The sequence below is a fragment of the Herpailurus yagouaroundi genome, unplaced genomic scaffold (genome assembly GCF_014898765.1).
Source record: "Herpailurus yagouaroundi ecotype Mexico unplaced genomic scaffold, PumYag 188, whole genome shotgun sequence".
NCBI classification, from domain to species: domain Eukaryota; kingdom Metazoa; phylum Chordata; class Mammalia; order Carnivora; family Felidae; genus Herpailurus; species Herpailurus yagouaroundi.
Genome location: NW_024412419.1, coordinates 24482857 through 24510226, shown reverse-complemented (window position 1 = coordinate 24510226; position 27370 = coordinate 24482857). Strand labels below are relative to the sequence as shown.

Genomic DNA, 27370 nt, shown 5'->3' with positions numbered 1-27370 from the left:
AAACGCTCTCCTGTTCACATAACAGAGAAATAGGGCAGGGAATCTGGAGGAAGGGGAGGAAGGAGGGGAGAGTGATGGAGGGAGGGCGAGGCGGGCCCTGCGCTTTTCTCAATGAATGCCGAGGCCTCTGCAGATTTGCATAGGGGCCTATCTCGCCACGCCATTGGTTGGCGGGTGCGAGCGGGGCGGGGCGGGCCTGCGTGAGCCTGGCAGCAGCGCGGAGTTGGCCGTTCGAGCTCCGCCCCCGCCCCGGTCCCGCCCCCTCCCGGCGCGAGCTCGCGCCTCAGCCAGCTGCAAGTGGCGGGCGCCCAGGCAGATGCGATCCAGCGGCTCCGGGGGCGGCAGCGGAGGTAGCAGCTGGCACATCCTGTCGCCGCTGTCCGGAGGGTCGCGCAGCACTGAAGCTCCTTCCGGCCGCCCTCTGCCCAGCCAACTGAAGCCAAGGGGGCTGCCAATGGGTGAGGAGGGGGCAGCAAGATTTCGGGCTCTTTTGCACAGAATGCTTTCACTGGGCTGCTGCCGCCGGGGCCGCTTCGGTGCCTGAGAACTCTGAGCAGACGAAACGCGGGAGGAGAGCAAGGACGCTGCAAACTTGCGCCGCGGCGCCCTGAGCCTCCACTTCACATCGCGGGGGCTTGATTCAAGCCCAGAAGTTCAGCGGGCAGTGCAGTCCGCAGACTTCCCGCTGCGGAGGGTTGCAGGAGGGTGCCCGACAAAGCAACCCCTGCCCCCGGTTTTTCCCTACACTGAGGAAGAGGAGCTCAGAAGCTCAAAGAAGCGCTGGGGAAGGGGCTAGAACAGCAGAACGCTCCGAACCATCGTTCCCAGCTGGAAAGTTGCGGACGTATTGGAGGCTGCTGGAGAGCGCGGACAGACCACAGCTCAAGCCTCGGAGGGCAGGAGAGGACTCCATCGCCACCTCCCTTCAACCATAGTAGTTTCTCTTGTTCTGGAGCGCAGTAAGCTACAGACGGGGGCGCGGCACGAGTTGTGGCGCGCCAGAGGCACAGGGTCCCAGCTGCTGAGCCCGAGGTGCTCAGGGTCTCTTGACACACCCCTGAGCCTCCAGCCCCATTTTATTGAGACTCCCGCTTGCCTCCTTGCAGTTGGAGGGAAGCTAGAGAATCAAGTGGACGCCTAATCCCCCAGATATCAGGTGGAAGGAACTGTTCAGGACCAAGGACTATTCGGAGCCCCTTTTCATTTGAGGGGAAGTGAAGGGCGAGGCTGGATCCTGGAGAGTCGGGAGACTAGTATAAACAACTCTTCTCTGGCGGGATGGGAACCTTAGGGCTCCTAGGGCTGCTGCTACTGCTGCTTTCAGCGGCAGCCTTGGGCTCCGGAACCGGGACTGGGACTGGCACCGGCCATCTCGCCGGCTCACCCGCCGTGGGACCAGCTCTGCAGCCTCGGGAGCCTCTCAGCTACTCACGTCTGCAGAGGAAGAGCCTGGCGGTGGACTTTGTGGTGCCCTCGCTCTTCCGTGTCTATGCTCGGGACCTGCTGCTGCCGCCTTCGTCCTTCTTGGAGCCGAGGGCCAGACGGCCTGAGGCACGCGGCTCCTTGGCTCTCGACTGCGCCCCACTACTTAGGCTGGTAGGGAAACCGCCCGGGGTCTCCTGGACGGAAGGCTCCAGCTCGCCAGCCCCTGCCCAGGCACGGACGCTGACCAGGGTGCTGAAGGGCGGCTCGGTTCGCAAGCTCCGGCGCGCCAAGCAGCTGGTACTGGAGCTGGGAGAGGAGGCGATCCTTGAGGGCTGTGTCGGGCCCCCAGAGGAGGTGATTGCGGGACTGCTCCAGTTCAACCTCAGCGAGCTGTTCAGCTGGTGGATTCACCACGGCGAAGGGCGGTTGAGGATCCGCCTGATGCCAGAGAAGAAGGCTTCGGAAGTGGGCAGAGAGGGAAGGCTGTCCGCGGCGATCCGTGCCTCCCAGCCCCGGCTTCTCTTCCAGATCTTGGGGATCGGTGAGCAGCTCCCGCCTGAACGTGTCGGGATTTGTATTTTTAGGCACATCAATTTGCAACCACTGTCAACTAATCCCTATTTTCAAAACCCCAGCCTCTGGTTCTTAGGTCTTTCCTCCTTTTGCAAACCTCCTCCCACAGTTAGACCATAAAATACGGTCTTATGTTCTTGCTGAAAAGAGTCACTTCCCAGGGTTTTCCTTCTTCTCCAGTAACCAAGTTGGAAGAAAAGTTTTCTCTCTTGGCAGAATGCTTCTTCTTTCTACCGATTTACACCGGGTCCCAGCCAAAATTGGATGCACTTTGAACAGGGGAGGACCCCTGGGACAGTTGAAATGTCCTTATTACTTCTACGTTCCAAGCTTAGTTCTAGATGTCACGACTGTTGCCATCTTCCCTTTCCCTTGTTCCTCTTTCTGGCCACCGTAGATGTGGGCAATGTGGTGCACTTTCTTGGAGAATGTAGAACTCTTCTTTATATGGTTGAATCTCCCCTAGCTGTTCTCTTCAAATGTTGACTTATGTACAGATTGTCTCTTCTTCATTAATTTATTCTGCTCCCTCTCTCCAACCCCAGTCTGCTATCCACTCTCAGACTCTTTTTTTACCCCCTCTCAGATGTTGTTGGAAGAGCCCCAGAGGAACTAAGAAATACGGGACAGGAGGGAGGTGTGAAGAGAGGGAGCAGAGTTGTTAAGATTCTCTCCCATTGGGAGAGTCACTGTGAAGCCAGAAGAGACAATAGTTCTTCTCTTGCCCCCCCCCCCCCCCCCCCCCCAACCTTCCCTCTAATTCTTAGCTTGAATGTCTGTAGCAGCAGCTCTGGATGACAGTCTCTGGCAAGCCTGTTTCACTGCAGATCTCTCTGCTAGAGATTCCTGAAATAAGGTTTCTGTTTCATTTACTCTCATTTTCTTCTCATATTCACTGAGTTAGGGATGTGTGTGCAGGCACTTACTTCTAACTCTTCCTATAGTATTCTTTGACTGGAAAACCAGGTGGTTTTGAATGGATGTTTCTCTCGTAATACCACTGGGGAAAGGCTCAGTGAATAAAATATACAATGTAAATGAATGAGAAGACACAGAAAGGAAATCATGCCTTTTTAAAAGCCTACACTAATTCCATTGAGCAAACCCAGCATCTTTTCTATCATTCTCATCATCAGAAATAAATGAAATTTTTATGCTCCACCGGTTACTAATGACTAGTATTAATTGGATGGAAAGCACTGAAAAGAGCCCACTGTAGAGCTACAAGTACCTACCATGCTTGTCCCAGCACACACATATCCTCCCACGCATGCCCAGTACTATCACACAGCAGGGAGATCTAGAAGCTGAGGTTCTTCCCTCCTTGCACAGAAAACATACTTGTATGTGGTTCCCAAGGAAAACAGAATCTGGATGCATATTTCAGCATTAGCATTGGTATCCTTGGCACCCAAAATGACCCCTTTGTGTTCAATGTCAGAATTCATATTAACCGGCAGAATTTGTAGTAAGAAGCAGGGTTTGATGAGTTTGATAGAGCCTCCTGTGAACTGAGATAGGAGACCAATACTGTTGTCTCTCCACAGATACTTTTGTGGAGAACAGCTGTGCTTTAATGTCATCATGGCTTCTGTGGTTTATACATGCAACATTCTCTTTTAGCGCCTAATGTATTTGTAATGGATATAAGAATGACTTCTCTGGGAATGTGGATTGTCTTCTACTTTCATGTCTGTGAACATCTCTGGAGCTTCCCTATCACCTCTTGTTAAATGACCACAGGCCCAACAGTCTAGATCAGCTATTGTGAGATGTTGATGACAGACAAAAGGGGTCCTTTCTGCAGCCCTGAACTTGCCTACTATAAACAGGCAGGTAACATGAAGTTATCAGTGGGTGTTTCTGAAGAGTCACAGGCTTAATGCATGTGGAGCATATATTCCAGTCAAGCCTCTGGTAAGGAGTTGAAGCCACTGAGTAGGGGAATTTCATGTCGAGAGGAGTGTGCTTCAAGAACTGCTTTGCTACTGACAGCAGGGAGTCTCTGTGAGCGTCCCAAGTCCTCCCTTAGCATCACAGTCCATTTGGCAGTTGGACCAAGGCCTTATGCATCATTTGACACATCTAGCAATGCTGTTTTCAGAAAGAGCCAGGATTCTGTCATTAAAAGGCTAGAAATTTTGGCCAAGCATTTTTCAGCAGCATTGGGATCAAATGATTATTGATGGGATCAAATAAGACACTAAGTGTAACTGGATGAGCTCCCCATGACCTCCAGAGAGACAGACAGCTTATTGAAAAGCATTTCAGGCCTTGTGGTGATCACACTTGGAACAGGATGGGCTCTCCTGCTCTGAGGCATATGCTGTTTTCAGTTAGGCAGCTGGCCATGCCGGACTAGCCTCTTGCCTTCCACTGCCTCCCCAGCCTCATTCAGATATGGTTTCCACTGCAGACCTCCCCTTGGAGGGAGTGGACACACCCTGTTCTATCATGTTTCATGTTTGAGGCAACATATATCATGGTGTTTCCATTTGTTTTCTTGTATGAAAATTCAAGCTTAGGTTCTCACACTTGGATTAATTTTACTATTTACTATGTTTGAGGAAATGGATTTATTCCTTTTTATGGGCTCTGTTTTGTAGAAAAGGCATTTAACTCTTCTGTGACATAGGATATTCAGGCATACAAAGGGAAAATAGGCACAACTCAGCTTATTTCTCCCTGTTTCTGCCCAAATGCCTGTTGGTCTGGTCTAGAGGGGCACAAGTATGCTGATGGGGCTGTGAGGAGGGAAGAGAGTGGTGGGTGGCCTGCAGCAACCCATTTGTCTCAGACTGAAGATAGCTTCCTGAATCTGAACAGGACCATGACTAGGGATGTGATAGAAATGGAAAAGCACCCAGTCAGCATGAAGCAAAAACTCTGTTCCTTGTGGTTTGGGACGTCTGAGAGGACAAAAGGATAGCTGAGAGGCCTTAGAATGCATGACACACAAATGTGTTTTCTTTGTGGGTTGCTTTGCTTTGAATTCATAAACGGGATCAATATTTCGAAGTCTGAAGCAGCTCCCCACAGCACTCATTCATGGAGAAGAGCGTAGAAAGGCCATTGCTGAGACTGTATGAATTTTGGTCTACCATTCTGGGACAGTCCAAACCTCAGAAAAGATGTCTGCCTGGAGGCAGTCACATTGCTCAGAGCCCCACTTTGTAACCTGTTTTCTGGATGTTTTGATGTCTTGATTCTGCCTTCCCCCAGGCAGAGGCCTAGAGGATATTGACTTGTGGGCTAGGAGGGCTTGTTTCTCTATAAGCAGTCCCCTTCTCACTCCAGGAAAGGGGATAGGCAACTGGGGATTTTACATGTGCTATGGAGAGACCTGAGAAATTTAAAGTAGATGTATGCAATGCAATACACCTGACCCTTGACCTCACATATCTGTCAGTGCCTTCCTATTTCATTTCTGGAGAGGGCAAAGAGAGCCAAGGAAGATAGAGAGGAAATTGGAGCTCTCAGAAGGAATATCAGTTATTTGAGGTGAATTTGGGGATTGGAACTAGTCCAGAGAAGATCAGAGAGCTGATTTAAGAGTTGAGGGGACCAATTTATGGTGAAAGATGAAAAGAATTAAATATATATGGCTGAGCGAAGTGGCGATGAAGGGAAAGCCCTGGTAACAATCTACAAATCTCTGAAGAGGGAGAGGAGTTATATAGTGTCACCCAAAGAAGTAATAGGATGCAACTTGCAGAAGGAAACTTCAGGGTGGATATCAGGGAAACCTTATTTTCTGAACTTGATATTCCTCTGACTTTGGAATGGAATTCCAGAGGAGCAAAGAGTAAGGTGAGATGTGGGTCAGATAAGCCACAGCATTCATTATTAATCAGTTTTATATTTGGAAATGTTGAGAAGCCACAACAGGCAGGAGAGCTGGGATGGGGAACAAAAGCAGGAATCAGGATCTTTCAGGATTCAACTCTTGAGACACTTTGGGTCTGGATGTTTCCAGGAGGAAAAGACAAGAATTGCATGTGTATCTTTGAAATTGGATGGGATGTGCTTACAAGGAGACTGTTAGAGAAGAAAATCTTTTGAAAGTACCGGGTTTGTTTTTCTCTGCCCCCAGATTGACACAGAGTATTTCTGTGGGGTGTTGTGTGTCTATCCATGAGGGAGGAGCCACACCCATAGAACATTATGCATCTAAGATGCATCTCTAGTGTGTGTGTCATCAAGCCATTGGGCAGGGCAGGAGGTACGTGGGTCTTGAGAAGATGAGATCACGTCTAGATTTGGTGGACTCCTACTGGCTACTTGAAACCCCTTTGCAATGCTGAGAATATATATACACAGCTATTAGAAAGATGAAGTTCATCTAAATCCATTTGATCTTTCCACAAATTTACAAAAGAAAAAGAAGGAAAGCCCATGAGGGATTTGTGTGCATGGTGTGGGAAGACAGTGTTATCATTAATAAAAATGAAAGCTTTTATAAGGAAGTATGTCTTCTGAAGGACAAGGACGACTGGCCTCCAGAAGGGAGAGGAAGAGAGGAAACTTCTGTTTCAGCAGAACTTGAAGCCCCCTGCCATTCTTAGGATTACTATTTGATAACCTCATTTTGTGGAAATTTGCCTAGCCCTTTCTTTATAATCATTATTAATGTCCTGTTACAGTTGTATGGGACTTTATAATTTATAAAGAACTTTCAAGTTTAATATATTTTTTTCAATCTTACAGTAGGCAGGGCGAGTATTTGTTTTATTTTATAAATGCAGTAACTGGAATCCAGCTACTTGTTAACACTTTTTCAAGGTGAAAAATGGTAGACCTAGAAACTTTCATTTATGCATTGAGAGGTTATGAGATGCTAGATGCTGTGCTAGGTACTGACTAGGACTATAGATCTTTTTGCCTTCAAATTAGGGCTCTTTCTACTAAAGGAATCATCCCAAAATGCAGATTATGTAACCATGTAAATGAAACCATGTAAATAGATGAAAAACTTTACATTATCCTTGTCAGAAGGCCATGCAACAAAGATTTGGTGTTCAATAACCATGACTTGAAAAGTTCCTTAAAATATTTGAAGTCCAGTTTCATCATTAGTAAAATAGGGATAGTTCCTATCTCAAAATGCTGCCATGGAGATTAAATTAGAAGACATGTATAAATCTGTAGCCCAATGCCTGACATAATAAAGTGTTCCATCATTATAAACCATATGGTTTTTTCTAGAAGCAGCAACACCCCAGTGTCTGGTTGTGCATTTTAGTTTATTTGAATGATGCCATCTGGAGTTGTGCAGTCCTGATGTGTGGTCACATCTGGTGACCCTGGCGGTGGTAGTTGTAATACTGTGGGTTCCCATGCAACTAGCTTCTAATTCCTGGGCTAAGAAGTGAGATCTAGTGGAAATGGGGAGAGTGACCATGGTGATAGTTTCTATTGGCTTCCCCAGAAATGTGAATGAGGAGAATTGAGGTGTGGTATTTACTTCATTTCTATCAACTAGTGTCCTCCAAGGTCTTTTGACCTTGGATTCAGTCCAAAGACTCAAGCAGAGTATTCACAATCCAATTATTTTTTCTCCTACACGAAGAAAGCAAGCCTTAACTTTATGAACGTATGAAATCTAATAATGGAGAAGAACAAGATAGAGACATTACAGAGCAGTAATTTTCAGATGGTGGATCTTTCTTAACTGAGGGCAGTATGTGCGGTTCAGGCCCCTCCATGCCCACAGAGATGCTGGGCTACTAGCCTCTGGTAATTTCTTTGTTATAATTAGCTGGAGCTTTTCTTTTCCTTGTCAAGTGGGAATGCAGGAGAAGGTTGGAGGGTACCAACTGGTTGGTGGACATGAGCCCATTAAGAGCAGTTAAACCTTTGAGATTCCATGGAGACACATGGCTGAGGGAGGAGGCCACCTCAGAAAGTGCCTCAATCTAAAAGAGGCTGTCAAGTATCCATGCAGCACTTTACAGGTAGTGTTTTTTATGAGCCATGGCTGAGCCATTGCTTTCCTAAGATGCACAAGGACATTATTTCTGCTTGGGAGTAGAAGGAGAATAGGACATGTTTGTGAGGATGGTTATAGGTCCAGGGGTTATGTGACGAGAGGTGTGAATAAAGTTACCAAGGAACCCTAGGGGTGTCTTCTTTCTTAGAACCATTGTGTTGTTCTCCAGTCTAGGATGTGGCCAGTTTTTCTTAACCTAGTGATGACCTGGCCTTTTTTCACACAGGTCAAAGTGTAAGGAAGGAGCAGTTTAAAAGAGAGTATTGGCCTGGTGGGAAGGTGGGGAGGAGATGGGGGACATCTTAGCACTTTGTTGGTGAGTCAGATTTCTCAGAACAACTTTTGTTTCTTCAGATGAGCTTGGGTCCTTTCCCAGGAAAATTGTCTCAGGTTCACTTGGTGAACATAGACATTCTAGAATGTGGGAAGTCCCAGAGCTGGGCAGAAGGAGAGCTCCATTGGGACATACACACTCAACTACTTGGTTAATTAAGAGTCTGTAGTTCTTGAACCTTACTTTTGTGGTTATGTAACAACAGGTGCATGGAGAGGTAGGTAGTCAGAATTCCCTGAAGTAAGGAAAAGGCTAAAGGGAAGATCTGAAAACAAAAATAAAAATAAAGAAAATCTAGGCAAGCTTGTAGGAAATCATGCAACTAGCCAGAGGAAATCAGAGGGAAATTTAAACCATTGACCATGTTTTTCTTTTTCCCTTATTTATCTTTTATTGAGTTTCCATTGGGACATGGTTTCTGAGGGTGGGTGTGGGCAGTTCTCCTTTATAGATCCTTTCCACATTCTCAGCCCAAGTAATTAAAGTCAATGTTCTGTGGTGGAGAGAATGCTAGATTAGGAGCTAGAAGACTTGGATTCCATTATGATATTAACCTTTTATTAGTTTTGACATCTTGTGCAACTTCCCTAAACTTGTTGAACCTCTGGGTCTTTTTTCCTAAACGAGAAAATACAGAACGTGTCTTGGCTTACCTCCTGGAGTCTCTGAACATTTTGTAAAATAACCTATGTAGAAGATTCTCATCTGGATTATTCAGAAATAAATATATAAGGCAGTAGAAAAATAACAACACAAGATCATAAAAAGTGCTGAGATTCTATTTCATTGATTCATACTTTTAACCAACCTTTGACATTAAGAGCAGCAGTACTAGGTTCTAGATTTTGAGGCAAGCATTGGCCTTCGTTTAACAGCTCAGCAGCCCTGGAAAGGAGTTATGTGGCCCCTTCCCATGGTTTCTCGAAATGAGGTCCTTTCATTGAAGTAATTTTGCCTACTTCCATAATTTTCTGGAAATGAATCTTCAGTTGTGGGACATAAGAACTTACATATTAACATCAGAAAATTATTATTTTTTAAATTGAGCGATGACAAATGCAGTTAAGTATATTGAATGTATTAATCTTGTGTACAGCTTGATTATAATTCTCATCTGCAACATCCATATAATCCGCACCCAGATAAAGATTCAGAACTTTCCCAGCATCTCAGGAAGTTCCTTCCTGCCCTTTTCAGTGTGTATCCACCCCCAACCCAAGGTAACTATCCTTCTGATTTCTGTGTCATTAGTTAGCTTTGCTTATTTTAGATGAACTTCATGTAGTTGGAATCATGTACTTTTTTGTATCTGGCTTCTTTTACTCAATATGATTTCTGTGCAATTTGTCAATGTCTTTTTGTGTACTAAAATTCTTTCTTTATATATATATATATATATATACACATATATATAATATATAATATATATATACATATATACATGTGTGTATACATAATATGTATATATACACACATGTATATATGTATATATATATTATATATATTATATATATTATATGTATATACATTATATATATTATATATATAATATATATATATATATAACATTTATTTATTTATTTTTTTTAACATTTATTTTTTGAGAGACAGAGAGAGAGACAGAGTGTGAGCGGCGCAGGGGCAGAGAGAGAGGGAGTCACAGAATCCAAAGCAGGCTACAGGCTCTGAGCTGTCATCACAGAGCCTGACACAGGGCTTGAACTAAAAACTGCGAGATCATGACCTGAGTCAAAGTGGGATGCTTAACTGACTGAGCCACCCAATCGCCCTTCTTTTTTTTATCTTTTTATCACCTTGCTGTGCTCCTTTATATGAATATAACACCATTTGTTTATCCATTTTTCTATCAAGGAATTGGATTTGTGGGAAATCAAAACTAGAAGATACTATTCTAAATAATGGGTAGAGTAAGTCATAGATCTGGGATTGAAACCTTGCTCTGTCATTTCCTAGCCCAAGGCTATTTATTTTCTTCTCTTTGAACTATAGTTTTTTTATTTGTAAGTAATAATAATAATAATACCCATGTCCTAGGGTTGTTGTGAGAATTAAATAGGATAAGGCATGTAGTAGGCCCTGACACACAGATGGTATTTAACAAGTGTTAGTGTTTTCCTCCAGCTCTTGATTACATGCTTTCCCTTGGTGGCCAGAATGGGTCCTTCAAAAGCTTTCTGAAGTGGGGAAGGGAAGGGGGAGCCTTTTCACAAGTGAGGGAAAAGTAACAATCAAGGACCATTTAAGTTACATGTAATAATTTTTAATAAATGCTGCATAAATAACATCATTTTAATAAAACACAAATATTTGTTACAGTCTGTTTTAAAATTAACAAGGAAAACAAACTCAATAAATAAATAAATAAATAAATAAATAAATAAATAAATAAATAAATAAATAAAATGGAATAAAAAACTCTTTGATCTTGTATTCAGATCCATTAAAGACGAGAGGAAATGGTATAGAAGGGACAGAAGATGGACAGAAACCACCACATTTAAGGAAGAGACAGAATGACTGAGAATGACAGAGATAGGGTTGGTGACACAGAGAGGAATGTATAAGGAGAGGTAGTCCAGGGAAACAGAAGGTAGGAATTATTTCTTGGACACAGAGAAGCATGGATGTAGATAAGAGACCAAAAGAGGGACAGAAAGAGAATCAGAGGGCAGAATCAGTGGTGTTGGGAAGGAGGAGAGAGGGAACACTTGATTATTTTTGGCCTGGAAGAGTTCTGTCCTGATACCAAAATCTGTACTGTGAATCTATGGCCAACATTATATGATGATTATTTTTAATTTTATTGACATATAATTCATATGCAATAAAAAACACCTAGTTTAAATCAGTTTTATTTTTTTGATATATGTATCACCTGTGTGAACCGCCACCCTAATTGGGACATAAAACAATTCTGTCAACCCTCAAAAGAGCCTTCTTGACTTTTTGTAATGACCTCCTGCACTTCCTATTCTAGGCAATTTCTGGTTTGATTTTTATCATAATAGATTCATTTGTCTGTTCTGGAAGTTGGTATAAATGGAATCATATAAGTATATTCTCTTTTGTGTTTGGCTTCATCACTTGGAGTAACACTTTTGTGATTTATTTGTGTTATTACATGTGTTAGTAGTTTTTTTTTTATTACTGAATAGTATTCTATCATATAAATATATCACAATTGTTTTAAATCCTTTCATCTGTTGATGGATATTTAGGTTGTTTCCAGTTTGGGGCTCTCATGAATAAAGCTGTTACGAACATTGTGTGTATAAGCCATTGTGTGGACATAAGTTGTCAGTTCTCTTAAATTGATTTTGGAATTAATGGATTATATGGTAAATATATGTTTAACTTTATAAGAAATTGAAAAACTATTTTTACAAGTAGTTATACTACTTTATACTCCCACCAGTAATATATGAGAATTCTACTTACTCCACATCCTTCAGAATTCTTGATATTGTCAACTTGTGGTTGTATCTTGCGGTTTTAATGTATACTTTTTTGCGTGTTGGTTTTCTAATATTGTGTAAGATATTAATTAGCTTAAAAATTAGTGGTTGAAAATAATAACTCATTTTTTTTTATAGTTCCTATGAGTTAGGAATAGCTTGACTAGGTTTTTTTTACTTGGATTCTCTCATGAGATAGTAGTCAGATACCAGCCAAAGATGCAGTCAAATTAAATCTTGACTGGGGCTGTAGGATCTACTTACATGGTACCTTGTTCACAAGGCTGGCAAGCTGGTGCTGGCTAGTTGTGGGAAGTCTCATTTCTTCTCCAGGTATTCCTGTCTGTAGTGCTGCTGGACCATCCTTGTAACCTGGTGTCTGGCCTCCCTGAGAGTGAGCATCTATTGAGATCATATGATCTTCTTTTTGGGGGTAAATATTCTGAATCACAGTGTTTGATTTTCAAATGTTGAATTAGCTTTACATTTTTAGGATAAACTGCACATGGTCAAGATGTGTTAACCTTTTTGTGTATTGCTGGGTCTGCTAATATCTCGTTGATGATTTCTGCATCTGTGTTCATGAAGTTTGTTGATCTGTAGTTTTCTTGTCTTTAACAGGCTTTAGGGTCTGGATCATGCCAGGCTCATAAACATGAGTTGGAAAGTGCTTCCTCTACTAGTTTTTTCCTGGAGGGGAATTACAATTTTTTTCTTTCTTGAATTTTTGTTTAGTAGAATTTTCCATTGAGGACATGTTGGCCTGGTGTAGTCATTGTTGGAATGGTTTAGATTACTAATTATATTTACTTAATAATAATTGTAGGGCTATTCAGATTATCTGTTTCTTTTTGAATGAATTTAGCAGTTTGTATCCTTCAGGTAATTGGTTTATTTCATCTAAATTGCTGAATTAATGCAAGTTAAATTGTTCATAATATCCCCTAATATCCCCTTATTTTTTATGTCTGTAGGGTCAGTACTGGTGTCCTCTCTTTCATACCTAATATTAGTAATTTACATCATGTCTCTCTTTTCTTTGTGATTATTCTGGTTAGAACCTTACCAATTTTTTTGGGTTTCTTTCAAAAAAACATTTTTTGTAATACTGGCTTTTTTTTCTGTTATCTTTATTTCATTTTTATTGATTTTTGCTCTTATTATCTTTCCTTCATTTTGTTTGCCTTGGGTTAAATTGTTCTTTCTGTTTCTAGTTTCTTATGGTGAAAACTTAGATCATGGATTTGAGACCTTTTTTATTTTTCTAATATAAGCATGCAATGAAAAAATTCTCTCTAATAACTGGTTTAGCAACATCATACAAATTTCAAGATGTTATAATGAAATTTACTTTATATTCAATTAAAATATTAAAGATTTTCCATTTGGTGTTTCTTTTTGACCTATGATTGTATATGTGTCTTTTATTTCTGAATATTTGGGGATTTTCCAGATATCTTTCTCTTACTGATTTCTAGTTTAATTCTGATATAGTCTGAGAACATACCTGGTTTGCTTTTCATTATTTAAAATTTGCTAAGGTTTGTTTTATGCCTCAAAATATGGTTTATCTCGCTGAATGTTCCATGTTCCATACTTCAGAAGAACATGTTTTCTGCTGTTGTTTGGTGGAGTGTTCAATTAATGTCAGTTTGGTCAATTTGGTTAATAGAGTTGTTCAAGTCTTTTGTGTCCTCACTTATTTTTTGTCTGTTTGCTATTTGCATTACCAATAGAGGACTTCTAAAGTCTCCAAGTTTTGTTTTGTCTATTTTTCCTTTCAGTTCTATCATTTTTTATTTGATGTATTTTCAAGCTCTATTATCAGGTGCCTACACATTTAGAATTGACTTTTTTCTGATGATTTGATTCCTTTATTGTTGTATGTCTTTTTTATCCCTGGTGATACTCATATTTGGACATTTATTTTAATTGATATTAATATAGCCTCTCCATGTGTCTTTTGATTAGTGCTTATGTGATACATCTGTGCCAACATTGTACTTTTAATCTATATCTTTATATTTACAGTGAGTTTCTTACAGAAAACATATGGTTGGATTGTGTGTGTGTGTGTGTGTGTGTGTGTGTGTGTGTGTGTGTGTTGTCTTTTTGTTTTTTTTTTTAAGTAGGCTTCATGCCCAAAATGGGCTTGAACTCTGACCCTGATTTCAAGAGTCACATGCTCTACCAACTAAGTCAGCCAGGTGCCTCTGATGTTGTGTGATTTTTAAAAATTTAATCTGTTAAGTTTTATCTTTTACTTGGTCTGTTAGGCTACTTGTTTTTAATGTTATAATTGATATGGTTGAATTTAGGCCTATATTATAGTTTTTTTTGTATGTTTTTTGTTTTTCTCTTTTTCCTTTCTTGACATCAGTTGGGAGATGTCAAGAAAGGAATTTTGAGTATTTTTTAGTATTTGAATTAGTTTTTAGTATTTGAATATTTTTTTAGTATTTCAATTTTAATTTATCTGTTGTTTTTTGGCCATATCTCTTTGTATTACTACTTCAGTGGTTGCTCTAGAGATTACATATATACGTCATGTATATATACATATGTATGTTGCATTTATATGTCCATATATACACACCTATATATATATATAAACTTTCATAGTCTACTTTTTTCAGATTTTTACTTGAATTTTAGTTAACATAGTGTAAGATTGATTTCAGGAGTAGAATTTAGTGATTCATCACTTACATATAACACCCAGTGCTTATCCCAACAAGTGCCCTCCTTAATATCCATCACCCATTTGGCCCATCCTCCACCCACTTCCCTCCATCAACCCTTAGTGTGTTCTCCATTGTTTAGAGTCTCTTATGGTCTGCTTCCCTCTCTCTTTTTTTCCTCCTTCTCGTATGTTCATCTGTTTTGTTCCTTAAATTCCACAGATGAGTAAAATCACATGGTATTTATCTTTCTCTGACTGACTTATTTTGCTTATCATAATGTACTGTAGCACACGTATTGCAAATGGCAAGATTTCATTCTTTTTGATAGCTGATTTTCCATTGTATGTATGTGTATGTATGTGTGTGTATATACACACACACACACACAACATCTTTTTGACCCTTTCATCAGTCGATGGACACTTGGGCTCTTTCCATAGTCTGGCTATTATTGATAATGCCGCTATTAACTTTGGGGTACATGTACCCCTTCCAATTTTTAGTTTTGTATCCTTTGGGTAAATACCTAGTACTGTAATTGCTGGGTCATAGGGTAGTTCTATTTTTAACTTTTTGAGGGACCACTATACTGTTGAGTTGAAATTTTAGTACTTCATATAAAATATATTGCAACTCTATAGATCCCTTTATCCCTCCCTTTGTTATAGTTGTCATATGTGTAATATGTACATAATTAAAAGCTCTGCTAGATTATATGTATTAAATACATATGTATATATGCATATAAATGTATATGTATGTATATATGTATGTATGAATACATGTGTAAGTACATATATACACATGAATGTATAAACATATATGTATATATGTATCAATATGTATATAAATATATATGTATGTTTATATATGTACATATACACACATATATATTAAAGCTATATATATAGCTTTTAACAGTTATACATATCTTAAATAACTTAAAAGGAAAAAATTAGTCATTTATATTTACCCAGATACATACCATTTTTCTTGCCCTTCCTTTTTTACTGAAGTTTTAATTTCCCTATTTTATTTTTCTCCTTCAACCTAAAAAACTTCCTTTTTCATTTCTTTTAGAGTGGTTCTGCTGGCAACAAATTTGCTTAGTTTTCCTTTATCTGAGAATGTCCTTATTTCACCTTTGTTTCTGAATTGTGTGTTGACAAGTCTTTTCTTCTTATACTTTAAGAATGCTGTTCCTCTGTCCTTCATAGTTTCTGATAAGCATTCTTCCATTAAATTGTTCTTCCTATCTGTAGCTCTTCTCAAGATTTCTTCTTTGTCTTTAGTTTTCAGAAGTTTGATTGTTTGATTATGATGAATCTGTGCATGACTTTATTTGATTTTATCCTGCTTGCAGTTTGTTGAGATTCGTATTCTGTAAGTTTATGTCTTTTATGAAATCTGGTGAGTTTTTGGCCACTATTTCCTCATTTTTTTTCTGCACCAATACCTTTCTCCCCTCCTCTGGGACTCAAAATATACAACTTTTCAATCTTTTGATATTGTCTCACATTCTTTCGAGACTCTGCTATTTCTTTTTTTCAACTTTTTTCTCTCTGTCTTGCAGATTGGACAGTTTCTGAGATCTATCTTCAAGTTTACTCCTTCCTTTGTTTCCATTTTGCTAAATTTTTAATATTAGGTATTATATTTTTCAGTTTAAATTTTCTATTTTTAAAAATAATTTCTATTTCCCTACTTAGACTTACCTTTCCATGCATTTTCCAGAATGTTTACTTTTCCCTCATGGAACACAGCTATAACAGTTATCTTCTTTAAAGTCTTTGATAATGTCAACATCTGGATCATCTTGTTATTGACATTTGTTGATTATCTTTACCATGAAGAACTGGTCATTTGTTTTGTTTTGTTTTGCTTTTGTATATTGAGTAATTTTACATCATATCCTGGAAATATTAAATATCATGTTGTTTGGTCTGAAACCTGGGTGTGGTTTAAACCTTTTTTCTTTTCTTAAAGCCTTTATTATGCTGCTTCATGTCTGTCCACACATGTGCTACCCAGAGGTGAGCTGGGACACCAGGCCAGTTTCTTCACAGATTTAGCATATTTCTGTCTCTCCTCTTTAGGCTTCTTCTTAAAATCAGTTTTATCTATCTGTACTACTTCTGCACAGTTTGTGTAACTGGGGCCACCCTCTGGCAAAATAGATAATAAAGAGAAACAAATCAGGGATTCTCTCCATACTCTGGCCTGAAGTGCACCCTTTCTCCAGTCCTCTGGCCTGAAAGATGTGGTTTCTAACAGGATCTCTATTCGAGTTTTGGCTGCTGACCTCACTAGCCATGCTGTCTGTGATGAGAGCTCAATATCATGAAATGAGAGGGTCGAGAAACAACAAAGAAGTAGAGATCTCCCTCTATACTCTAGGGATCACAAGGCTCCTTTTCCCCACCTTTTGACTGCAAGGAAAAGATTTCTGTGGGCATTTTACCTGTCCATGGTACCGTGACCACAGCTGTCTTGGGTGCCCACATTTGGTTCACAGGTACAAGGGAAAAGAGGAAAAAATAGGAAACTCACCTCTGTATGGGTTGCTTTTCCAAGGTTTGACTTTCTTCCTCTATATTTCTGGTTTTATTTATTTTTTGGAATCCTTTAGTACTTTTTTTGTTGTTGTTGTAGTTTTTATTTTTGTTTTGTTTTTTTGTTTTTTGTTTTTTTTAAATTTTAATTAATTAATTTTTGTGCAGAGTTCTCGGTTGTAAGCAGAAGGATAAATAGGATTGAGTGGGCTTACTCCATCTTGCTGCACCAGAAGTCCCTCATTCCTTTTTGGAATCAGAGTTTCCATCAATGATATTTTTCCTTCATTCCCTCCTTCCCATCTTAGGGTGTGGTAAATGCTGCCAGGCAGGAAATCAGGACAATACTAGGGTCCACCACATTTATTTTCCCTCTCTCTTGTGCTACTTATTATCCCATGAAAACAGTTTTTCATATATTTAGTCCAATTTTACAGCTGTTTATTACAAAAGAGCTTAGTCCAGTGCTTGTTACTTTATCATGGCTGGGAGCCTAGAAAATGAGCTTTGAGATCACAGCCATGTTGGCTTATCTCTAGATATACCATCTAGATCTGTGTGAGAGGTGTTCACCAAACAGAAATTAGACAGTCTTCTGCATGGGTATCTATACATTTGGACTTTTGGCTGAATAAATGCTTATTTATTCATTTGCTTCCCCCCGCCCCCCGCCCCGTCCCCGCACTGAGCACTTACCAAGTCGAATGGAGCACAGTCTTTTTCTCCCAGGAGTTCACAAACAAGTCGGGGACAACAGGCAGACAAAGCATGCTAATAAATAACTCCCGTGAAAGGAGTACTTCATGCTGAAGAAAGGGTGCAGATGGTTATAGTGGTTCAATGGAGGCTTGGAGAGGTCAACTCCTGTGGGGCCGATTAGAGATAGTTTTGTTCTGTACCTCCAGATCTCAAAAACCATTCTCTTAAAGGCTGATGAATTCTACTTGCTCATTGCACAGTGGGAGGGGTGAAGTTCCTCTAAGACAGGAAATTATACCTCTGGAATTTTGGAAAGAATAAGCTTATTGCCTTTTGGCAGGGGGTCAGGTCGAAGGATATCTACCGAAAATGATAGTTTTCTTTTGGGACTGTGATAGAAGGGAGTTAGAAAAAACTTCCAGGAGGTGACTTGAGAAACTCTTGGAGGGAGTATAGAATTAGAAAAAAGAGAAAGGCAAAGGACCTTATATATTTGGGCCCACAAAATAATACCCAGAGGAGGGACAATTGTTGGTGAGAGACAGAGACAGACACTGTGTGTGTGTGTGTGTGTGTGTGTGTGTGTGTGTGTGTGTAACAAAGCAGGACTAGCCAGAGCAGAGAAGTCTAAGGAATTCTGGGAGTTGAGAGGCTCGGTGCTGAGTCAGATACTCAGAGTTAGAGGTAGAGCTGGCTTATTGAATCAGGAATTTACATTTGATGCTGGAGAAATCAGAAAGTATTTAGTTTTTGAGTAGAGGAATGCACGTTGACTGCAGATTCTTCAGGAAATGGTGTTTGGTTGTGGGTCTCAGTCCTGGACTGCACAGAAAGCTGGCAGTTAGACTAGAGCCTTGGGAAGTGGTTACACTGGCTCGGGAATTAAGGGACTCAGAGGTGGGCCAAGGAGACGCCCAGATATAAGGGGAACAAAACGAAATGAGTCAGATGCCAAAGGTTTTGGCCTGAGACCATGTAGACTTGGTGGCAAGACAGGTGGGAAGAACATCTGGCTTGGGAGGAGAGTGCCTGACATGACGACACCTTCGTGGGCCTCTATCTCAAGATAAGGTTGTCTGGTACACACATGAAGATAGGGAACAGAAGCAGGAATGGGTGAGAGGTCCAGGTGGAAGACAGTGATGTGGGAGCTGTTTATATGGACCTGGTGGCTTATTTCTTGAGAACAGATGCATTTTCTTGAGAAAGAAGAAAGAGGAAGGAAGGTCACACCTTGGCTTTGGGAAAGTTCATAATCTGATAATAGAATGGAGTCAATGACATCACCGGAAAGAACTTACAAGAAGGAAGAGAGACCACTGGATTGTGGTGTCGTGGAAGCTAAGGGAGATGGATATTCCAAAGATGGAGTGGGCCTTGTGTTTGGCCCAGAGCCTTCTGGAAAGCAGGCATAGGCAGGAGGAAGTTTAGGGGGAGTGCTAAAGAAATTGAAGCAAAATGTGCTTATGTAGTTGTTCAGTCTGTGAAAGGAAGAAGAGAAGACAAAGATAGTGAAATGTCAATGATGTTAGAAAGTTTAGCAGAATGAAGAAAAGATGTGTTGAGGATGAATTTTCTTAAAAACACTGAAGAGAGGGGCACCTGGGTAGCTCAGTTGGTTGAGCGTCCGACTTCGGCTCAGGTCATGATCTTATGGTTTGTGAGTTCGAGCCCCGTGTCGGGTTCTGTGCTGACAGCTCAGAGCCTGGAGCCTGTTTCGGATTCTGTTGTCTCCCTCTCTCTCTTTGCTCTCTGCTCCTTCCCCGCTCATGCTCTTTCTCTCTCTCAAAAATAAATAAACATTAAAAAAAAAAATTAAAAAACACTGAAGAGAGTGGCGGTTTCAGGTATCAGCGAGGGAGGGGATAATTGTGTCGTCTAGTCTAGGCAGTGTGGACCTCTACAAGCTTTAGATGCACTTCATCCAGGCCCTGTCTGCTTCTTAAAATAGTTTGTGCCACGTTATCCTTTTAAATATTTCTGAGAGATGGGGATCACTATTTTATGAGACTTCCCAGTGCTTACTGGACAGAACTGTTGGGAAAACATTTAATACTAGCTGAATTCTACACCTCTGTAACTTAATACTAGTAACAACTACCATTGAACAGTTTTACACAGGTTACTCTATTTAATCCTCACTGTAACACGGTAAGGCTGACTTTATTATTACTCCCATTTTCCAGATAAGTTGAGGCTAAGAGAGGTTAAGTAACTGGCCATGGTCACATAGTGTGAGAAGGATCTAGCATTCGAGTCCCGGCTTGTGTAGCTGTACATGTATTATCTCTGTGTCTTCTTGCTCCTGCTTGTGGTTTTCCTTCTGCCGTTCTCCCACATGAGGGCCCTTCAAATATTTGAAGTCAGTTATCCCATATACACTGCCTAATTTCCTTTGTCTCCTCCTCTTGTTTTTCCTCATCTTTCTTGCTTCTTCTTCTTTTTTCTTTTAATTGTTAATTCAGCAGATAATTACTGAGTAGCTTCAGCATGTCAGGCACTGTGTTAGGTGCTCCACTGACAGCAGTGAACAGAACAGACCAGCACTTTGCCCTCACGGGGTTTACAGACTGGTGAGGGAGGCATATTAAATGTGCAAATTAACGTTTAACTGTATAATAAGAAACAATGAGGAATTCTGTGAAGGAAAGGAGCATCTCTAGCCACCCTTGGAACTCTGGGTTTCAGAGGGCTCACTCTACTTTCATCTTTCCTACAGGCACCTTTCCTTTTAAGGGGTGGACATCGAATGAGGCCATGTTTCCACCACTGTGACTCTCTTGGAGCACAGTGGGCACACCTCTTAACTGAGAAACCTCATGTTATCACAGCTTCGAGGTAGGAATGGGCCAAACCACAGGCAGGAGTGACTAGAGAGAAAGAAAACTCCCTTCTGTGAGACAAGAAGACAAATGTGCAGAGGGCCATGCAGAGACGAAGGATGGAGAGCCCAGGAGTAGGGCCAGATGGTCTCAGTCCATTCTGTGAAGTGTGACCAGAGGTCATGCTAAATGGATTAGGAAGCCATGCATTCCCTTCCAGTCCACAAATCCTGCTTTTCCTTTCATGCTCCAGCCCCTCTGTACCCATACCTTCCCTCCCTCCTCTTCTCTCCCCCTCCCTCCCTTCTTCATTTCATTTCTTCTTCCCTTTTTTATTTTCTTCCTTCCTCCCTTTCTATCTCTGTCTCTCTCATACTTCCCCTTCCTTCCTTCCTTCCTTCCTTCCTTCCTTCCTTCCTTCCTTCCTTCCTTCCTCTTAGTATTAATGTCAATACCATAATTTGGAAGAATCTAGTTGGAGAAAAATGTCAAGAAGTACAAATGCAGATTTGATACGTCTGACCTTTCTTCTCTTCAAAACAATAAATGTCAAATAGTTTAAAATGACAGGCAGGATGGCTAGAGATTATTTATGTGCTTAAATATTTAGAGAAGAAATGTAGTTCAGACTTACATGTAATTTATGTGAAGATTCTAACCTATGAGAATCCTAAGTACTTTTAAGGAACTAGCATAAGCAGTGATGTTTACATTTCAGCAAACAGAAAATGTGAAAAATCGGAGTAGAATGAAATGGTAAATGATCCCTGATAGGTAATGAGAACATTTGGTAACATCGAGAAAGTATTTTGCCACACAAAATTGTGTTTGGGTTTCTCATATGGTAGTGTGGTAGCATTTCAGAGAAAGACCCATAATCCACATGTCCTCTCCTTTGATGAAATACAAAATACCTTATATATGCAGGTTTACCTGTATGACTTACCCTATTTTACTGAAGACATTTTATTGTTAAAACAGAAGGAGGGAGAATTATCTTGCTCCAGCTGTGTAAATCCTGATAGAAGTATAATCCTCCAACCTAGAGTGTAATTCTGTATTCAGTCTCATACTCAATTATCATCAGAAGCAGCAGCATCCTTTTCAGAGTGGAGGCTCTAAGAGGTTTGTTGTTTTTGTTTTTTGTTTTGTTTTGTTGTCATTTTTTTTTTTTAAAGAACTGTGAACATTAGTTAGCCCATTTACTTCTGAAAGGAGACAATATTGTGTATTAAGAAAATAGAATGTGGATTTTGTTCTGGGTTTGGTGCTCAGCTCCAGAACTTACTACACTAGTTAGAAATTCTTAAGGTAGTAAGACAATAACTTAATTTTTCTGCTCCTGGCATCCTCGTCTATAAGGTAGAGAGTACTATAGCACTTGTTTTGTAGAGTTCTTAGGAGGAGTAGATGAGATAATTAAAAAAGGAGTTTAGTATAGCACCTGGCACATGGTTAGAGAACTGAAAATATCCATTATCTTCAATTTTATTATTATTGTTGTTTTATTAATAAAGGGGCTTCCCCTGATTATTTTTTTGTGCCTTCCTTTCCATATCATCTTTGCTCAAATATAACTATATACAAAATGAGAGTTTCTCTTGTAGAAGATACAATTAAATAAATGAAGGGCCCAAAAGAAATCTTTAAATATTAGGGACTAAAGCAGCCTATTTGCTCAGAGCTAAAGTCATCAGAAAGTCAGAGCCATCCCATTGTGCATTGCCTAAGAATTCCATATGGAACCAGCAAATATTTTATTTATTTATCTTTTAATGTCAAAGAATTTTAATTAAGTCATAAAGATGATTTCTAAACCCTTAAGATATTCATTATAAGAACTTGTACTTTCATAGCAGGAAAAGCCTTATATCAATAATTAAGTATGAAGTTTGAAAAACTAAAATGTTAGTTGAGGCATGGAAGGAGGGAAGAGACTTATGGACTTGGAATTGTGGGATTAGGTTTTCATTTTAGGATATGCCGAGTTGCTCTGCTTGAACCTGGGCAAATCACCTAAGCTTTCTGAGTCTTAGTTTCTGTTACGTGAAACAAGTGAGTTCTAATCTCTGCTCTTCTTTTCATTCTGTGATTTTAACCTAATTCCAGGGCTGGTGCTGAGACATTACTGGGAAGATGCTATTTCTATAAACAGTTGGAGGGTCAGTTAAAATTTCACAAAGCAAGAATAAGAAATGATAACCTTCTCTGATTCTTATACCTTTGGAAACCGGCAGATTATGATAAGAGCTGTTTACCTCTAACTAATATGCCTTAGAGACTATGATAAGATTAAAGAAATTTATTTTCATTTCTACCCAAAAGGAAAACCGAAGCAGGTTACTTTGGTTCTTTTCTGGATATATAGCGAACTTGTCCAAGATACTCTGTTCTTATTTTCTGTTCTCATTACAGCTAGTCAGGGACCAATTGTGTGGACACAGGGAATAAATAGATAAATTCTTATCTACCTACTTACCTATGTACATGAAAACTGTACTTCCTCTTCCTTACTTGGGTAGGGTTTAGGTTAGGGGAAGGATCTTGGGACATGGGAGTCTTTGACTCATCTATCTCACTATGAGGCACATGGAGGTATTCAGTAAATACCTGGTGAATCAATGAAGAACGAATGAGGGATAAAAATATGGTATATTAAAATGGCTACTTGACAAGCCCTTTCCATCTTTAATAACCCAATGCTGCAGTGAACACAGTGTGTGTCTTACAAGTGCACTTGCTCACTTCATGATGGCTCATTGATTCTTTTCTTAACTTACATTCCCCATTCAACAAATAATCATAGATACCTCTTGTGTGTTCAGAACTCTGTAAAATTATAAAGACAATAATTACAAAATATGATTCCTGACTTTAAAGAACTTATAGTCAAATAAGGAAGATGAGAAGTGTGGATTTGGAGTCAAAAGTTAGGGATTCAAGGGCACCTGTATGGTTCAGTTGGTTGAGTGTCTGACTCTTGGTTTCAGCTCAGGACATCATCTTGCAGTTCATGAGTTCGAGCCCCGTGTTGGGCTCTGCGCTGTCAATGCGGAGCCTGCTTGGGATTCTGTCTCTCTGTCCCTCCTCTGCTCTCTCTCTTTCTCTCTCTCAAAATAAATAAATAAACTTATAAAAATTGGGGGATTTAAGACTTGACACCAGCACCAATTAGCTTCAGGATCTTCATTTAAATGGTTTGGAGTTCTACTGACATGCAGGAGATGATTCCAACCTCACAGGATTAAGAGGATCAAATAAGATTATATATGTAGAATTGTACTCTCTAAAATTGAAAACACTGTGAGCTTTACACCAGCTATTTGAAATAAAACAAGAAGGTGTGGGGATTAAAGTCTAAGTGTATTGGGGCAAGGAACAGTGAGTTATGGTGATGAGTAGACTTCCTGATGGAGCTGAGCCTTGATGGATCCTGACTGGAGGATGAGTAGAGATTGGACAATCAGGATGAAAGGACAGCATTCCAGATAGGGGGCATGGAGCATGGAGTGAGAGGTGCCAAGCTCAGTATGATTAAATCAACTAGTCTTCCTGGAGTTCCTGATATGAACCTCATGCTCTGCTGGGACTTCTCTGGAGACGAGATTTGGGAAAGTATAGTTGAATGGGAAGAATGGGCTCTGGAAATGATAGGAGGGCCTTGGAGAGTACGCAAGAGTATTTAATCTTCTCATGGGGAAAAACAGGCAGCTGTCAACAGGTCTGATTGGAATAGAATTTTAGGACAATGAAACTGATAGTGGTATGCAGTTCAGATTAGAAAGTAGGGACTGGAGTTGGTAATCTGGGGTGCAGTGGGGGGGATGGTTTGGAAAGTGGGATGAAAGAGAAAAATATGAGTCCAGAAAAACTTCACAGACCCTGTTGTCAGAGACAGAAAAGGAAGGAATCTAAGTTATTCTGGAACTTTCTGGAAGCAGGTTAGAGTATATTTGATAGAAAAGAATTGAGAAAGAAAAGATTTGAGGAAGGAGAGTTGAGTTCCATTTGCACATGGGGGAACTGAGATAATAGCTGACTCCAGGCAGCAACATCCTGTAGGCATTTGGAAATGTGGGACTAGAACTCCTATAAAAAGTCAGGGCCAGGCATGGGGATTTGGGAATCATCAGCACAGAGACTTCTCATAAATTATGCACTTTGCTTAGAACTTAATTTCATGTTTTTCAGAAGATAAGAGAAATGAAAAGCTTGCTGAATTATGGATTATGCAACTGTATTAAAAGTAATTCTCCCTTTCCCCCTCCCGTCTGCCTCCCTGGTGATTTTGGTGTTCTGTTCTTCCCTCTGATCCACCCCCCTTCCCCTAATACTTTATAAACTGAGGGACACGATAACCTCTATTTCTGTCAGATCAGAAGATTGTCAGCGAAGAGATTAAGGTGATCGGGAATGTTCACCAGAAGATATAGTGATCCTCTTGGCACCCTCTCCAATCCTTCAGAGATAGAAGGGATAGAAGGTTTCTCCAGAGGAAAGCAACCATTTATATTTATAGGAGGAAATGTTTAAAGAGCTAAATTCTCAGCTCCCTGGACAGCTCTGTTGTTTGATTTGCAGCTTTTCTTAAGTAAAGCACTGATTCTCAACAAGAGACGAGCTGCTTGGCAGATAATGTGATCAGATGAAGTAGGGCTTTCAGAGCTGGTGGATGGGCTTGAAGCCGGGACTCCTTTCCTGGCACCAACCTTTCATTTGTGGTTTGAACTGAGTTAGCACAAACAGCAGGTGCAGCTCTCAGAAGGCGAATTTTCTGTAGTCTAATCCTCTTCTTCCTCCTCTTCAAAGGGAAAATTTTCCCAGCAATTTACTTAGATGTTCTCAAGCTTTACCTGGCACAGGGTATCAGACTTGACTTTCGATGAGGTAATGATGGGGATGGAGCAGTTGGAGAAATAAGATGCAGGTGCTAACATTTATCGAACATTTATTATATGCCAGACACTTTGCGGGGACATTCTCTCATTTAACCTTTATAGCCACAAAAGATGAGTATTTTAATCTGTTTCACAAATGAGACTTTTGGGGTTTGTGTGACCTGCCCAGATCATAAGACGAGTAAGTGACTGAACTGAGATTTAGTTCCCCTGACTGGGATTAGGTTTCTAAGCCTGAAGACTTCCTCCTCGTTCCAAGCTTGTGCTTCCTTCCCATCCCTATTTTAAGGAAAAGTTATTTTAAAAAAAGACACTTGATTATAATTTTCCAGAAGCCTGTGGTGCTCATATCCATGTGCTCCTCAGCTGTGTCATTCGTGTTCTTTGTCCCTCTTTCCTTCCCCCCGTCTCTTCTATTTTCTCACCAACTTGCATTGTGGGATTCTCTTCTCTTCTCACATTTTCCTCTTGGGGTGTGCAGGTTAAAGGGGTGAGGCAGAGTAGGGAGCCATACAGCATCAAGTCTTTCATTTCTCAGGGTGTACTTGCACTTCCATTGACCTTCTATGGAGCCTGGTCAAGGGCAGGTAGATACTACAGTTTGGCTGCTTTATCTGATTTTCTTTTTTCTTTTTTTTAATGTTTATTTATTTCCTTTGAGAGAGAGAGAGAGAGAGAGAGAGAGAGAGCGAGCATGAGCATGGTGAGGGACAGGGAGAGAGGGGGAGAGAGAGGATCCCAACTGGGCTCCCTACTGACAGTACAGCGCCCGACTAGGGGATCAGTCTCATGAACTGTGAGATCATGACCTGAGCCAAAATCGAAAGTTGGACACTTAACCCACTGAGCCACTCAGGTGCCCCAACTTCTGATTTTCATTTTAACTATGGACATTGAGAGAAGTACCTATCATATACAAGGCACCACGGTGGGTGCTAGAAAAAATTACTTTGAAGTGGCTAATTGGAATTTCCTTAAAATAAAGGAAAAAATGTGCTTAGTTTTACATATTGAAGAGCAATGGGCCGAAGGGAAAGAAGTGGAGAAGAGAGAGGAGCAGACAGCACTTCCGCTTAGAGGCTAACAAGTTCCTGGGGATGAGAGACAAGGACAGCTTGATGTGTGGCCCTGGCCACCCACCCTGGTACACTACACAGCCACTACTTGGTCCACAGCCCTCATGCGTCCAGGGTCTTTACTTGGTAACATGTTTCCACTGATGATTCTGAGGTGGTCCTCCATGCAGGCTCTCTAATCTCCTCACCTTTTCCTCTGCTCTGATATCTAACACATAAATGAATGGATGTCAGCCTACCCTCAGGGTAGCTCGATAGGTGCTTTCTAAGATGCATTAATCTGGGAAATATTGGGAAAATGGAGTGGGCCAGGGCCCCTCAGAACACTAGGGTCAGTCAGTCCACATCAACTACAGCCTTCCACAGAAGTGTTGCTAATACTGAGGGTTTCAGGTCAGTGAGGAGGTGAGGGGCAGCTGTGAAGATGATGCAGATGATTGCACAAGAGATAGTCACCACAGCACTTGGCACATGGTAAGTGCATCATAGACATTATTTGTACTGTGATCATGTTTATGCTCATCAAGGTCAGTTAAAATGCTTTTGGCTACAAGTAGTAAAGATCCAACTAAAAGGAGCTAAACAGTCTTACATAATAAGAAGTAGAGAGTTGGTGTTGATTAATTCATGGTACATGACAAAGTCAAGAACCTAGGCCCTTCCTGTCTTTCCACTCTGCCGCCTTCAGGGTTGGTGGCTGCAGAAGCTTCTTCACACACAGCCAGAAAGGGCAAATGTTTGTGTTTTGTTCCTTCATAAGAAGAAGAAAAACTCTCCTGAAGGCCCCTAATGGGTTTCCCTTGTGTCCTATTTGCTAGGGCAGCCTAACATGGCCATGCCTA

General features: G+C 40.7%; 1 protein-coding gene across 1 annotated transcript in view; it reads left to right on the top strand.

Moving 5' to 3' along the window:
• The first annotated feature begins 329 nt into the window (after nucleotides 1-329).
• Nucleotides 330-27370, top strand: part of ALK (ALK receptor tyrosine kinase) — a 682318-nt gene continuing 655277 nt past the window's right edge. Inside the window, exon 1 of the mRNA XM_040496415.1 lies at nucleotides 330-1966. Coding sequence (XP_040352349.1) covers nucleotides 1279-1966 — 688 coding nt within the window. The 5' untranslated portion in view covers nucleotides 330-1278. The remainder of the gene's footprint in view (nucleotides 1967-27370) is intronic.